At 41.5% G+C, this 15,613-nt stretch overlaps 1 protein-coding gene across 2 annotated transcripts in view; it reads right to left on the reverse strand.

The window, feature by feature from the left end:
• Nucleotides 1-15,613, reverse strand: part of enpp1 (ectonucleotide pyrophosphatase/phosphodiesterase 1) — a 53,197-nt gene that overhangs the window by 24,912 nt on the left and 12,672 nt on the right. For both annotated transcript variants that reach the window (XM_060882646.1, XM_060882644.1), the window contains exons 4-6: nucleotides 2,786-2,883; nucleotides 2,503-2,582; nucleotides 2,289-2,408 (exon numbers count right to left, since the gene is read on the reverse strand). In XM_060882646.1, coding sequence (XP_060738629.1) covers nucleotides 2,289-2,408; nucleotides 2,503-2,582; nucleotides 2,786-2,883 — 298 coding nt within the window. The remainder of the gene's footprint in view (nucleotides 1-2,288; nucleotides 2,409-2,502; nucleotides 2,583-2,785; nucleotides 2,884-15,613) is intronic.

A 15,613-nucleotide genomic window follows, 5' to 3' on the forward strand; every position in this document is an offset into this window, starting at 1 on the left:
TTTTTTTTATTAATTCGTTAAATTTCTATAATTAGGATTAGAGTCTCATGAGTAAAGAACTTGGTGGTGACTGATTAGTTAAGTCAATAGATTTTTGATCAAAAGGTTGTGAGATTAGATCCCAGCACCACCAAACTGCCAGTTTGTGGCCTTTATACAAGGCCCTTAACCTTAAAGTGCACAGATTTATATAAAAGTAAGTGTCTATGGATGAGGACATCTGCCTCATAAAAATTGTCATAACAATTATGGTCCATCTGTGGTGTAGTTATGCTATTTACCAGCTAGCTTTGAGCACTGAACTCTTTATAAAATGAATTGTATATGTTTATTTGTCTGACATGTGGAAATACACAAAACACAGGGATTACAGGAATGAGATACCAAATAACTGTCTATTGGTGTGGACAACAAAGTTCGATTGAGTTCCATTGTAAAGTTTTTAAGCCTTTCTGGTCAGGATGAAAACTGTGATCTTGACTGAATTTGCACAGCAGATAGACAGTGGACACATTGCTGAAACACACACCCCTGCTGAAACACACACACCCCTCCTGATACACACGCCCCTGCTGAGAGACACACCCCTGCTGAGAGACATACCCCTGCTGAAACACACACCCCTGCTGAAACACACACCCCTGTTGAGAGACACACTCATACTGAGTGACACACCCCTGCTGAAACACACACCCCTGCTGAGTGACACACACCTGCTGAGAGGAACGCCCCCTGCTGAGAGACACGCCCCCTGCTGAGTGACATGCCCCTGCTGAGAGACACACCCCTGCTGAGAGTCACGTCCCTGCTGAGAGACACACCCCTACTGAGTGACACACCCCTACTGAGTGACACACCCCTGCTGAGAGATACGCCCCTGCTAAAAAACATGCCCCTACTGAGAGGCACACCCCTGCTGAGAGATACGCCCCTGCTAAAAAACATGCCCCTACTGAGAGGCACACCCCTGCTGAGACATGCCCTATAACCTAGAATGTGACTTAATATGATACACCAAGGCTTCTGCAGTTGCACATACTAACAGAAAGGGGCGGAGTTACGAACAGTACAGGTACACAGCCACTAGAGAGCCTTAGAGACATTCAGTCTTTATTTAGATCCACTTACTGTATAAACAGCCACAAGCACATTTTCTTTCAAAACAGGGAGCTCTTTGTGTGTGTGTGTGTGTGTGTGTGTGTGTGTGTGTGTGTGTGCAATTATATAGACCTCTAAAACAGGTGGAAAGCTGCCAGGTTTCAGAAATAGAAAGTAGCACATTTGTGTCTTTTCTTCCTGTTTCTGTCTTTTACTCTGATGTCTGAGATCTGAGAATCACGCTCATTGACTCTGTGATCTTTCTTTTCTTCCTCAGCTAAACTGTGATTGTGTTTCAGTAAATTATATGCTGTCTTTATGAAGGATTAAAGGATGTTGTATAGACTGTTGCTTCTCCTCTTCTGCATGTTACAGCTGGTCTGAATGACGTCAGAGTGTGTTTGTACCACATTTTCTGCAGTAGATGACTTAATAGAGTCTCAGAGCCAGTGAAATAACGACAATGTACACAATAACATTATTACAAAGGAGGAATAGAAGATGTGGTATTACATTTAAATAAAAAATATACATTTAAATGGCCAATTTATAGAGATTTATTCACCGTCTCTGTACATCAACTCTGTGTTTCCTTTGTTCAGTTCAGACTGATAGTTTGTAATATATTAACCGACATAATAACGTGACAGTGTAAAAAGAAATCTTTCAGCGTTTATCAATTCAGGACCAGACATCGTGCTCTGGCAAATAAGAGGGTAAGTAAAGAAATATTCTAGATAAAACATCCACACAAGGAAGCGCACCTGCGATATTCTGTAAAATGTGGTGATCACTTCATGGGCTTTTCACAGCTCATGCTAATAAAAAGGGGCTGTGAAGAATTACTGTATGAAGAATTTGACTGAACTTCAGAGTTTCTTCTGCCAGAAGGTTAAAAAGATAAAGACCAAAGACATTCCAATCAACATAGAGATAACACCACAATAAAATGAATGGTGTCTGATTTTAGCTTATGGTCCAGAAACCTAAGAATATCAGTAAAGATCTTAAGATCTTTGACTGTCTGTGTGTGTGACTGTCTGTCTGTGTGACTGTATGTCTGTGTGACTGTATGTCTGTCTGTCTGTGAGACTGTCTGTGTGTCTGATATACTGTGTGTCTGTTTCATGAAAACTACAAAGCCTGCATATGTCCAAACTCACAATATGTGAATGGTCTGAAATACTCACTGGTTCACCCTGGTACCAAGACGGGTTAAACTTCTCCCCTGATTTCAGACTGAACCTGGCGTTTCTGTTAACATCATACATCTTATTGTCCACAATCCCATGTGACTCTGGATACATACCCTGTGAAAAATATATTGTATTATGTATTTATATATGAAAGTATATTTTGGTAAAGGTTTATTCTGAATAAAATGCGAGAGCGCTCTATACTGACTGTTACAATGGTGTAATGATTGGGGAAGGTCTTTGTAGGATAAGCGGGACGCATATATTGCGTAGAAGTTCCACATTGTCCTGAAAAGACAACCAAAAATGTTTTCCTTGGATTTTCCAAATAACTTCTTGTATCTTAAAGACAGTAAATGTCTTCAGGGTGCAAATACATTATATACAGACAAGAAAAAATGCTTAAATGGGATTCCTATTGCAGTGAAGTCTTTCCATATTTATTTATTTAAAAAAACTTTCATCGGACAGAAATGAATTATAATACATACTGAGCTTCTTGATGGTTGGAAGCTTGTCTCCGTAAACATTCAGGTAGCCTGCTCTGAAGCCATCCAATGAGATTAGAAGCAGTGGAGGTTTGGAGAAACTGCCAAAACAAAATAAAGACAATCAGTTTGCTGTTGTAGGACTACAATGAATAACAATGTTCCAGATTAAAGATGTTACGCTGATTAATCAGTCTTTTTGAATTAGCCATTAAATGAGTCAGGACTGTATCTGTCTTAGACAAGACTGACTCAACATGATTTGTCAGAAAAATGACAGGAGCAAAACTCTGATTAGGTATTTACTCATGTTGTAATTTTCATGGGAATCTCAACATGTTTTGGACAATTAATGAGGAAGAAACTGGCTGAACATACAGTACATGTGGCATCAAGTACCCGTAGTGCTGTACACACACACACACACACACACACACACACTCACGCACTCACACACTCACACACTCACACACACACTCACACACACACTCACACACACACTCACACACACACTCACACACACACTCACACACAGGTTACTGAAAAAAGGCCAATACATTCAGAGCTGTTGACACACCTCTTTAACTTAAGCTAGGAATCAACACACTAGTTTTAATTCTCTGTAATGTTGCAGACACGCAGCCAGTACATGTGGGAGGAATTTACACATTTTGACTAAGTTTCCCAATCAATACAGATGTACCATGAACATGTTTCAACAGGTCAGGAGCTCATGGAAACTGACTCATTTACTGACTTCATGCAGTTACATAACATTCAAAGACTTTTAAGAATAAGGTCACAATATTTCTGGGAAAAAGCCATAATAATGTTCTAAAATTCTATGAGTGTATGAAAATATATGTTCCACTGTCAGGACCAGGGGTCTGTTTCAGAAAGGTGGTTCAACCAATTCTGAGTTTAAACTTGAACTCTGAGTTGACAAACCCTGAGATGGGAAACTCTGAGTTTTTGGTTACAGAACAGCTGAAAAGAGTTAGTTTTATCAACTCTAAATTGACTGACTCCGAGTTAAGCACGTGCACCACAACTAAAAAAAGCCATTATCAATGGAGCGCAGATATAACGAGTCACCATGTATATGTACATGTATATATAATATATAATTTCTATATAATTTGAAAGCATTAGAAGTGCAGTTTCTTGTCTCTCCTTATTGTTCAAGTGGTTGAGGTTGATTTGGGATTTAGAAAGTAATTAATAAGTAAGTAGACCAAATTAGTAAGTAGACAAATACTTTCTACAGAAGTTATTAGCTACAGTAATTATTACATTAATCTAATTAGACTTGTTTGAAGATGTAATTTGTAGATAGTAATTAAGAACTATTTTAAGAGTAAATTCCCAACTGTTATAATATCAGAGGTGATACTGGAAGAACAGTATTTTATTTTATCAGGAAACAACACAAAAATTGTCAGAAAGCGCTTAAGAGCGAGGCGCACTTTCCTGACCGCTCTGCAAACAGTAGCTTTACTAATATGTTCTGCATCCCCGATGTTATACACAAAACTACCATTTGCAAAGAAACGTAAGGCAACGCAAAGCATCTGCTCGGATGTAAGAGCACGGCCGCGATGGCTGATGTAAGGATGGATGAGATTATGGATCTTATTGACTGTAAAGAAAAACGGTACCGCTCAAATAAAAATGAATAGGGGTGTGACAATAATCCACTATGGGCTCAAAAGAATTAACACAGACTCTTCATCAACAGGATCGTCCATAAAAGGACACGCCATTTTATTCATTTTACATTTACGGCATTTAGCAGACCCCCTTACCCAGAGTGACTTATATTTTATTTCAATTTATACAACTGAGCAATTCAAAGCAATCCACAAAAGCTTGGTGGACCTGAACCCATGACCTTCTGATCAGTAGTTCAACACCTTAACCTCTGAGCTACCACATCCCTCATTTGCTTTGATGCTCTCTGCGTAACTAAAATGCAATGAATGAGGTGTTTAAACATCGCTTCCTCTTTAAAAAGGGGAGGAGACCGAAAGAATCTCTGGGTTTGCTGAAGAAAACCTGCTCCAGACCAGGTTAGGTTCACAGAGTAAGTTACTATCAGTACTATGGTTACTGATACCTCGAGATACGAGTTTAATTCGTTCCGTGACCTTGCTCGTATCTCAAATTGCTCATATCTCAAAGCAATTTTCCCCATTTAAATGAATTGAAATCCCATTAATCCGTTCCAGCTCGCAAAATTCCACTCCAGTTGTTTTGTTTATGTGTTTTGAATATGAAAAATGTACAGTACCTGTATTTTCATTCATTCATTTTCTACCGCTTATCCGAACTACCTCAGGTCACGGGGCGCCTGTACCTATCTCAGGCGTCATTGGGCATCAAGGCAGGATACACCCTGGACGGAGTGCCAACCCATCAGAGAGCACACACACTCTCATTCACTCATGCAATCACACACTACGGACAATTTTCCAGAGATGCCAATCAACCTACCATGCATGTCTTTGGACCGGGGGAGGAAACCGGAGTACCCGGAGGAAACCCCCGAGGCATGGGGAGAACATGCAAACTCCACACACACAAGGCGGAGGCGGGAATCGAACCCCCAACCCTGGAGGTGTGAGGCGAACGTGCTAACCACTAAGCCACCGTGCCGTACCTGTATTTATAAATGACAAATATTGTATAAAAACATACAGTAATAAAAGAGAAAGTTAAAAAAATAAACTTGTTGAGGGAGGAGTAAACAGGTGGAGGAGTTACACTTTCACTTTCGTTCACTTACTCGCACTCTTAAGGCTACTTTACACTTAAATGGAACTTAACTCACTCACTCATTTTCTACCGCTTATCTGAACTACCTTGGGTCACGGGGAGCCTGTGCCTATCTCAGGAGTCATCGGGCATCAAGGCAGGATACACCCTGGACGGAGTGCCAACCCATCGCAGGGCACACACACTCTCTTTCACTCGCACAATCACACACTAGGGACAATTTTCCAGAGATGCCAATCAACCTACCATGCATGTCTTTGGACCAGGGGAGGAAACCGGAGTACCCGGAGGAAACCCCCGAGGCACGGGGAGAACATGCAAACTCCACACACACAAGGCGGAGGCGGGAATCGGACCCCGACCCTGGAGGTGTGAGGCGAACGTGCTAACCACTAAGCCACCCTGCCCCCCATGGAACTTAACTAAACTTCATTTAGAGCGGGGAGAGCAGCAACTAGAAAATAGAATAGACCCCCGTATAACAGAACCATTAATCATGCATAAAGTTAAAAATAGAGTTAAAAATAGGAAAGGAAAATAATAAATGGATAAATAAATAATTAAATAATTAGAGAGAGAGAGGGAGAGAGAGAGAAAAATATGTGGAGATTTATGATGTAAACTGGTACAACGAACACGGGTTCCGGCATGGTGAAGTCGGGGGTTGGAGGAGGGAGTTTAAGTCGCAGCAGCAGCGAAGCGCTAGAAAGGGAATGGGAATTTAAATGTCCGGGTAATATGGATGTCGTAACCGGATTGATGCGCGTCGTGGACAGATGATTAACAGCTGATGCACGCTTGATGACGTGGCCTGCCAGAACTAACGCAATGCTTGATTTCTCTTAACTTAACTGAACTTAATTGTTACAATTTCTGTTTTCTTTACATTAATTTTGCTTAATTTTCTTCATCGCTTTTCTCTTTACTTGTTTTTGATTTTTTTGTCACTCTTTCCTCACTAACATCTGCCGGTCGTTTTAATAAAAACCTGTCCGGTCAGCATATCGGATGCGGTGCACAAGTTCAAATTTTTTAACGGATCCAACGCTTAAAATGGATCCGAACATTACAGATCCGCAGATAGACTTTAACCAAGTGAGACGCTGGAAGCTGAGGCGGGGGAAACAGAGCACACGTGGTTGTTGGGGATCTTTGTTGTTGGCGGCTCGGATGCTCGTATCTCAAGCCAAAAATATGGTCGAATTACAGCTCATATCTCAAAAAATTCGTATGTCAAAGCACTCATATCTCGAGGTATCACTGAAGTTATGTTAGTCATGTGTGCTCCATGTTTACCATGTTTGCCAAGATTGCCATGTTAGTCACAATGTCATGTTCCATGTAGTAAGATAATCTGTGTTTTTCTAATAAGTATCCAAGCACAATCTTGGAATCTTGCTTTTGTTGCTGGTACTTTCTCTGCGCCCTCTGCGGTGTTCACCCACGTGTGCATGTTATAAACACAAACAACTTGAATTTTAAAAACCTAACCTATAACCTGAGTGCTAAAACTGTCCTCCAACGTCCTCTTATATTATGGCAGAAGCTGTCAGAATGTATAAAGCACATAGAAACTCTGCTTCCAAAAAAACCAAACTACTTCACTAGATTTCTGACTGTTGTAAACATTTCCAAACCAAACTACTTCACAGATGTCTGTTCTAAACATTTTAATGTGTGTACAGATGCCTGTAGAGCTCATGATGTAGCACTTGGCTTTTTCTTTATACCTCTGAGCAGTAAAAGGTGTGACTGTAGAATGCTGGATTTCATGTTACCTGACGGCTTTATAACCCTGATCGATGAGCAGTAATGAGTCTTATTTCATTAGTATCCTTTTAATAACTGAGGAAACAGGAAGCATGTACCTTTTTTAATAACCACCTGTTATCTGAATGTTTATCTACTTTTAGGAAAAAAATATTTTTTTGTTATTTGATTTAGACTTGCTCATTAATGAAAATATAAAATTATAATTTATATTATAATTTATATTTTTCCATTCCTGTAAAGCTGCTTGGAGGCAAACCACTTCAGGAGGTGGGCTGGGATGCATTTCAGATAAAACTGGACAGGTGTAAATGAATGTGGTTGTTCAAGCCACATACGTCAGCGCTATACTCCTCCCAAACGGAAGTAAGTCACTCGCAAGTGACTCACGAGTCGTGCATTGTGTCAGAAACAAACAGTAAATGCTGTTTTTTGTAGCATAACCTCCGTAATAGTGGAGATTGTGTATTCTCCGTGGCAGCTCCTGTGTTATGGAACGGGTTACCGTTGTCTTTGAAATTGGCTCCCACTTTGGGTAGTTTTAAAGGACAATTAAAGACTTTCCTTTTGTCTAAGGCTTTTGCTGTATGATTGGTATGTTTTCCCGAGATACTGTGTATATAATGACTTATATAATGATTTTTACCATGTAAAGCACTTTGGTCCATTGTTATGGTGTTGAAAGTGCTATACAAATAAATTTTGATTGATTGATTGATTTGTTGAATGGCGAGTGGCAAGGCAAAGATCCTTTTAAACAACAGTATCTTTATTAAGAGACATGCAGGAGTTCAACATGCAATATACAAACGTTTACACCGCAGCATCAACCCGCGCATGCATATAAGCAAGCTTTAGGATCTTAGTCTGCTCAGATTTAAAGCTACAGGACACTGCTATGTTCTACATCCTCCTTCTTTAACTTTGACAGTTATTGCTTAATGAACAATTTCTTATATTGAAGTTAACTCAAAGTTGTTTTTTTTTTGTTTTTTTAGGATAGGCATTCAACAGATTACTTGAGCTGAGAGTAAAAAGCGCAATTAACACAACATTTGTTAACTCACATTTTAACATCAGTTACAATATTAACATTTATAAATCAAACATTTTGTTACTGAATTATAGAACTGTCTTTTCTGTCTCTATTTACTTTTTTCATTCCAGGTACTTAGGGTTTGGTTTGCAAATGCGACCTGCTCTGGTCACATATGGAGCTGTAGAAAGAACTTTTGTTGAATGTTCTTTCAGTGGTTTCTTCTCGATACCTTGTGGGGTACGTTGTTCTTCGACCTCGTTTGGAGTGGAGAATTTGTGCTTAGATTCAGCAGAGGGGGTCTGAAGAAAGGGAAGCGACATTTCGCTGTGGTCTAACTTTTGTGGTGGTGGCTCCACGACAGGAAGGATATGTTTCCGGTTTTGTCTGTATACTCTTTGTGTGGTCACGTGGAATACTTCTGTGGTTGAGCAAGTTTTGAAACACATCAGAGCCATCCCTCCTGGATTTCTCCATTAGATGTTTTGCACTCCACACTGCTCTCTCAGCTAGCCTGTTAGCTTGTGGATATTCAGGGCTACTAGTGTTATGTGTAAAATCCCAAGCAGCAGCAAAGTCTTTGAACTGTTGGCTTGTAAACTGGGTACCGTTGTCTGAAAAGACTTTGTGCGGACTCCCATGAACAGAGAAGTGCCTTTTGAGTTTTGTGATTACTGTACTGGAGGACAGGTCACGAAGCAGATCAATTTCGAACCATCCTGAATACGAGTCAACTAGTGCAAGGTAGTGTTGACCATTGAACTCAAAGATATCCGTAGCCACACTTGACCATGGGAGATCTGGGATGTGATGTAATGTAGAGGCTCTTTTTATTGATGGGGTTTCATACTGTTACAGATAGAGCACGATAGTACCTCCTTTTCAACGTCCTTGGTTAAAGAAGGCCAGAATACATCGCCCTGCGTTTGGTTGCATCAAGGCCTGGATGACCTCTGTGAATAATGGTGATATACTCACTGCGTAGTGATTCTGGAACAACCATTCTCTGTCCCTTCATGAGTATATCTTCATCAACTGCCGGACCTTCACTTCAGCCCCGACTGCACTTATATCTCAGAGTATGGATTCCCCTACACCTTTGTTGTCGCATTTCTCAACTGTAGCAGCAGAAGAGATTTTACAGCTCATCCAGTCTTGCAATCCTACCACCTGCCCATTGGATCCACTCCCTTCCACTATGCTCCAGACCTTCTGCCCTTCATTTCCACTATCGTCAATAGATCCATAGCATCTGGTCAGGTACCAACTACTTTCAAGAGAGCAAGGGTTATTCCCATCCTAAAGAAACCCGCTCTGGATCCATCAGACATCAGTAACTACAGACCGGTATCACTTCTCTCATTTCTTTCAAAATTCTTGAACGCATTGTCTGCATTGATCAACTGTCTGTCTATCTCTCACAGAACAACCTCCAAGACCCCAACCAGTCTGGCTTTAAAGCAGCTCATTCCACAGAGACAGCCCTTTTGGATGTCTCTGAGAAACTACATGCTGCTAGATCAGCCAAACTGTCATCCGTCCTTATCCTCCTTGACCTTTCAGCAGCGTTTGATACGGTCAACCACGAGACTCTCTTATCCACCCTCAGGAGTCTTGGGATTTGCAGATCAGCTTGGGAATGGTTTGCTTAGTACCTGGAAGGACGCTCATATCAGGTAACAAGGGAGTGACATCTGCTCCATGCAGACTCTCCACTGGCGTCCCACAAGGCTCAGTACTTGGTCCTCTTCTTTTCTCCCTGTAACTCACTCTCTTGGCGAAGTTATTTCCGTGGGTTCTCTTACCACTGGTATGCTGATGATACACAACTTATCTTCTCATTCCCTCAGATGCCACAGCTTCTGACCGGATCTCAGCATGTCTGGCAGAAATTTCATCATGGATGAATGCTCATCAGTTAAAGCTCAATCCTAGCAAAACTGAACTGCTGTTCATCTCAGGTGATTCATCCCCAGGTCATGATCTTGCTATATCCTTGCACAACGATCTGATCTCCCCTTCAGCCACAGCTCGCAACCTTGGGGTAAGCATGGACAATCAACTGTCCTTTTCCTCTCATGTTGCTAATGTGACTCGCTCATGTCGGTTTCTTCTCTACAACATTAGAAGGATTCGGACATTTTTATCCACACAGGCTGCTCAGGTACCTGTTCAGTCTCTTGTCATTTCTAGACTGGATTACTGCAACACACTGCTGGCAGGTGTGTTGAACGCAATCTGTGAACGCAATCTGTCTATGAACACAATCTGTCCTCTGCAAATGATCCAAAATGCAGCTGCCCGGCTTGTTTTCAACCTGCCAAAGTTTTCGCATACAACCCTGCTGCTGCGATCCCTCCACTGGCTTCCGGTAGCTGCACGCATCAGATTCAAAACACTGATGCTGGCCTACAAAGCCAAAAATGGACCAGCTCCCTCTTACCTCAAAGCCCTCATCACTCCGCGCACTGCACCCCGCACCCTCCGATCTACCAGCACTGCTCGACTGGTTCCACCATCTCTCAGGGTAAGAGGCAAGTATACTACAAGACTCTTCTCTGTACTGGCACCAAGGTGGTGGAATGAACTTTCCCTAGAGGTCCGGACAGCTGAATCACTAGCTATTTTCAAGCAGCGGTTGAAGACCTACTTATTCAGGAAACACTTCAACTAGCACTTCTTTCCTTATCTTTTGCATTTAAAAACAAAAAACAAAACAAAAAAAAAACACCTTTGACACTTTTTCATTGTAACTTTGAACAAATGTTTTAAACTCATGGTATCTTAAGTATGTAACTTAGTGAGCCAGCATTAATGTATTCAATGCTAGAGATTTAAGCACTTATGTACGTCGCTCTGGATAAGGGCGTCTGCTAAATGCTGTAAATGTAAATGTAAACTGTGAGCTCATCCCTAAAGGGAAAATACTCACGAATTTCTGCTGGCAGCTTTGATTGTCTAGAGGGCCATCCTGACTAGATAATACTGCAGAGACATTGAAGGACTGGATCCTGTGCAGTATGAGTTTGCAACTCTTTCAGTCTGGAAGACTGTTGAACTGACGTGTTGAACTGACGTGTTGATGTGTTGAACTGACATAACTTCAAAGTCAGCTCCGTCATCAGTGTGTTCATCTGGTGAGTCTCTGGGGGAACGTGACAACGTGTTGGCAAGAAACATATGTTTCCCTTTCTTGTATGTGGTTATGAAGTTGTATTTCTGCAATCTTAGCATCATGCGTTGCAGCCTTGCTGGAGTTGTGTAGATAGGCAGAAGTTCTTTTTCTGTCTGCGCGAAACATACTTCTGTTTGCATCAGAGTACGTGAAGCGTATGCGACAGGAGCACCTTCTTGGAGACACGCAGCTCCAAGTCCAAACTGGGAGGCATCACCGGTGAGTGTGACAGGTTTCAGGACGTCATAGTATTTCAAGGTAGGTGGACTAGAAAACCTGTGCTTCAGAACTTCAAAAGCATCCTGATGCTGTTTAAACCAACACCACTCTGTGTTTTTACAGGTCAGCTCCAGCAGAGGGGCAGACAGCTCACTAAGGTTCGGTCTGAATTTTCCTAAGTAATTGATCATTACACAGGAAGCGCTGCAATGCAGTAACATTGTCTGGTGGTGGCATTTCTGAGATTGCTTTTGTTTTTGCTGGGTCGGGTTGTAGTCCCTTGCTTGTGAAAACATGACCGACATAGCCCACCTCACTTAGGCGGAATTCGCATTTCTGAGGGTTCAGTCTCAGGTTCACTTCACGAGCACAGTCCAACACTTTCTTTAGGTTTGCATCATGTTCCTGCTCACCGTTACCTCCCACGATGATGTCATTGACTATGACCACGCACGGGTAGCCAGCAAAGATCTGTTCCATAGTGGGCTGAAAGACCTCGCTGGCTGAATTAATGCCAAAGGGCATCCTGAGAAATCGGAATCTTCCAAATGGAGTACTGAACATAGTCAGTAGGGAGGACTTATGATCCAGCGAAATCTGCCAAAAGGAGCTTTTTGCGTTAAACACAGAGAATACTGTGGAGGTTGGCATCTGCACTGCCACTTCTTGCACTGTGCGCATGGGGTGATGCGGACGTTTTAGGAACTTGTTTAGGTCCCTAGGGTCAATGCACAGTCTTATTTCATCTGAGTTTTTCTTGTGAGTCGCCACCATAGATGACACCCAATTGGTTGGCTCAGATACAGGAGTGATTACGCCTATAGCAATCATTCTTTCCAACTCTGTTTTTACCTTGTGTTGCATTGCAGCAGGAATTCTGCGTGCTGGACGGATGACAGGTTGAGCTTCTTTGTCCATTTTCATGCAGTACGTTATGGGAAGCTTTCCGATTTCATCTCGGAAAAGATCTGCATATTCTGTGTTAAGCTGCTGGTTGAAACTTGGGTCTTCTTTTACACTGACCTGGTGGACTGCATTATTGAGAGAAATAAGGCCCATCCGAAGACAGTCTGACAGTGCAAGCAATGGCTGTACTTTTTTTTTGACTACATAAAACTGTAGAGAGTAGGTCTGGTCACCCAGATTGCAAGATAACACGTTCGAACCAGCAGTTTGGATCTCCTCTCCACCAAGCTTCACATGGCTTGACACCTCAAGGTTTTCGTCTTGCTTGACCTGTGTAAATGTCTGCAGAGACATACAGTAATGTTACATGAGGCTCCTGTGTCAATCTTTAATTCAAGAGGCTTTCCATTAGTTTGCACTGTGCAAAATATTGCAGTTTTCTTTAACTGTTTCGAGTCAATGTGATGATTTACAGCAACTCCATCTATAAAGAATGAGTCTTCGCTGCTATTTGAAGCTTTGGTAACATCAATTTGATTTACAGTCTTTTTTAGTTTTCGTGTGCGCTGAATTTTCACTGATTTGCAGCATTTTTGGAAGTGGTTCCATTTGTTGCACCTGTGACATTGCTGGCCATATGCATTTTTCCCGTTTTGCCTCATGGTTGCTTCCACAATTGTTACAATTATGAATTTGTTGCGGGGCAAACTTATCTAATCTGTGTTTGGGAGTACGAAACTTATCTAATCTGTGTTTGGGAGTACGAAAGTTTTCTTTTTACTGTTTGTTGAACATTGTCCACATTTGTCAAGTTGCGCTTTGGTCCAGCAAGCGTTTTAGTGTGCTGGTCAGTTAGTTCATGTATTTGGCATATTTCAATGGCTTTTGTCAACGTTAGCGCATTGCACGCAACATTAGTTTTCTCATTCCATCGTTAAGTATATCTTCCCGTAAATCTCCAAACCTGCAACTTTGCACTTTGTTTCGTAAGTCACTTACATATGCCTCAATTGTTTCTCCTGCCTTTTGGTCTATTGAATTAAATTTGTGTCTTTCCACCGTTATGTTTGTTTGTGGGCTGCAAAGTTCGCGAAACTTGCGTTTTAGACATTCAATGCAGCAGCAATGAATATGTCATGATTTATTGTACGATGAATAATGATGGCTTACTGTGTGGATGCTTGGTTAAATAGGACACAGTAAAAATTAATTTGTTATCTTTATAAATGTTACCTGGACACAACAAACACAGAGAAGAGGAAATATTTCAAATGCGCATTTAACCTGATCCAAAGTCATGCCTGTGCTGGTAATATATGGTTTCAACATTACTATAACAACAAGCAGCTTGTGAATGCAAAATCCTTATGCAAGTCTTTTTTCTTGCAGTCCACCAGGTGTAAAATCTTGCTGAAACCACAATATTTGCCAGATCGCTGTCAGCTTTCCAAAACCACCTAAAATCCGCTTTAACTGCTGCTTTGAACACTGTTAAACTGAGTAACTTTCATACCATCAGATGGTGCCAAGATGAAAAGATGTCATGTCATCTATACAAGTACAAACATCTCTTCATGTATGCTAAGCTAATTTACAAATAATTTTTTTTAAGTTTCTGTGTGAGGAAGTGGCTTTTCTTGCTTCTGCTGCTCTGTTGATTTATGTTGGAGGAAGTAAGTACCTGAGAGCCCATGCAGACCAACATCAATTTAAGCAGGAAATGAGAGTCCATTCACCCCATGACACTCACTGCACCCAGACTGGTGAGGAAGATGGTGGTGAACACCTTATGGTGAACCACTCCCAGGCATAAACTTTAAAGGCTTGTTATCTGTATGGGGTCAGGGTCAGTTCCCATTTCATTGAGATGGGAATGTCTTTATTGATTGTTTGATCCTGTGGTTTGGCCTCAGACTGATCACTGGTCTCTTACCCGCAGTTGCAACAACAGACCCAAATAAACTACACCCATGGATGCATTTAGCAATCTGTAGGTCTGTGACTTACAGTGGTTTCAGGATGGCAATGAAAGTATGTATGGGGCAGATACTTTGATATGAACCACTCTCATGGCTGCATGGCATGAACAGCATGAAAGCTATAGCAGAAGAGGAAGGACTTTCAGGAATCAATTCAGTCTCTAGACTCTAAAGAAGGATTGAGAGCTGTTATCCTATCTGATCATGAAGATATTAGAAAGAACTCCTTGCTCTGAACCGGGTACAGTTTTTTGTACAGCACTTCTGTCCAAGATGGAAAGGACATCTTGGGTCAGAGCAGCAACTTTTGAGGGTCTGAATTTAGTGAGGCTCTGATGTCCCTTTTCCATCGAGGCAGTTTGAGTGCTGGTTCGGAGCCTCATTTAGAACCAGTTATTTCTTTTTCGACCACCAAAACACCGGCTCTGAACCAGGAAAAGTGGTTCTTAAGTAGAACCGAAACGTTGCTGTTCTAGACTTAAGAACCGCTTGTGTCAGGGGCTGTGGGTGGGGCTACTGTTAGTGCATCTGATAATATACCTTAAGTATACTAATATTTAATACACTTTTACTTTAACACAATATGATACATTATCAGCACACATGATAGTAGGTAGCTACATGCTAAGGCTAATTTTTTCTGTGTTAATAATAAAATAATGTTATGTACTTTCTCGATTACAACCTCCGTTTATACAAATTACATGGAGCTGCACGAACACGTTGGATGCGCCGTGTTTGGATGCTAATGTAAGTTCGCAAAGCCATGAGCATTAACAGTAAAGCAACATCCGCCATTGTTGATGTGTTTGTGTTTGCTGCTGCTGTGCTAACATTGCTGGGACACATGACATGTATACAGTGACGTCAGACTCGGCTCTGTGATGGCTCTCTAGCCGGTGGAAAGGCAAACCGGTTCTTAGAAGGTTCGCCAGTGGAACCAACTTTGAACCAGCACCAGTGCTGGCTCT

Source organism: Tachysurus vachellii, chromosome 12 (genome assembly GCF_030014155.1).
Source record: "Tachysurus vachellii isolate PV-2020 chromosome 12, HZAU_Pvac_v1, whole genome shotgun sequence".
NCBI lineage: Eukaryota > Metazoa > Chordata > Actinopteri > Siluriformes > Bagridae > Tachysurus > Tachysurus vachellii.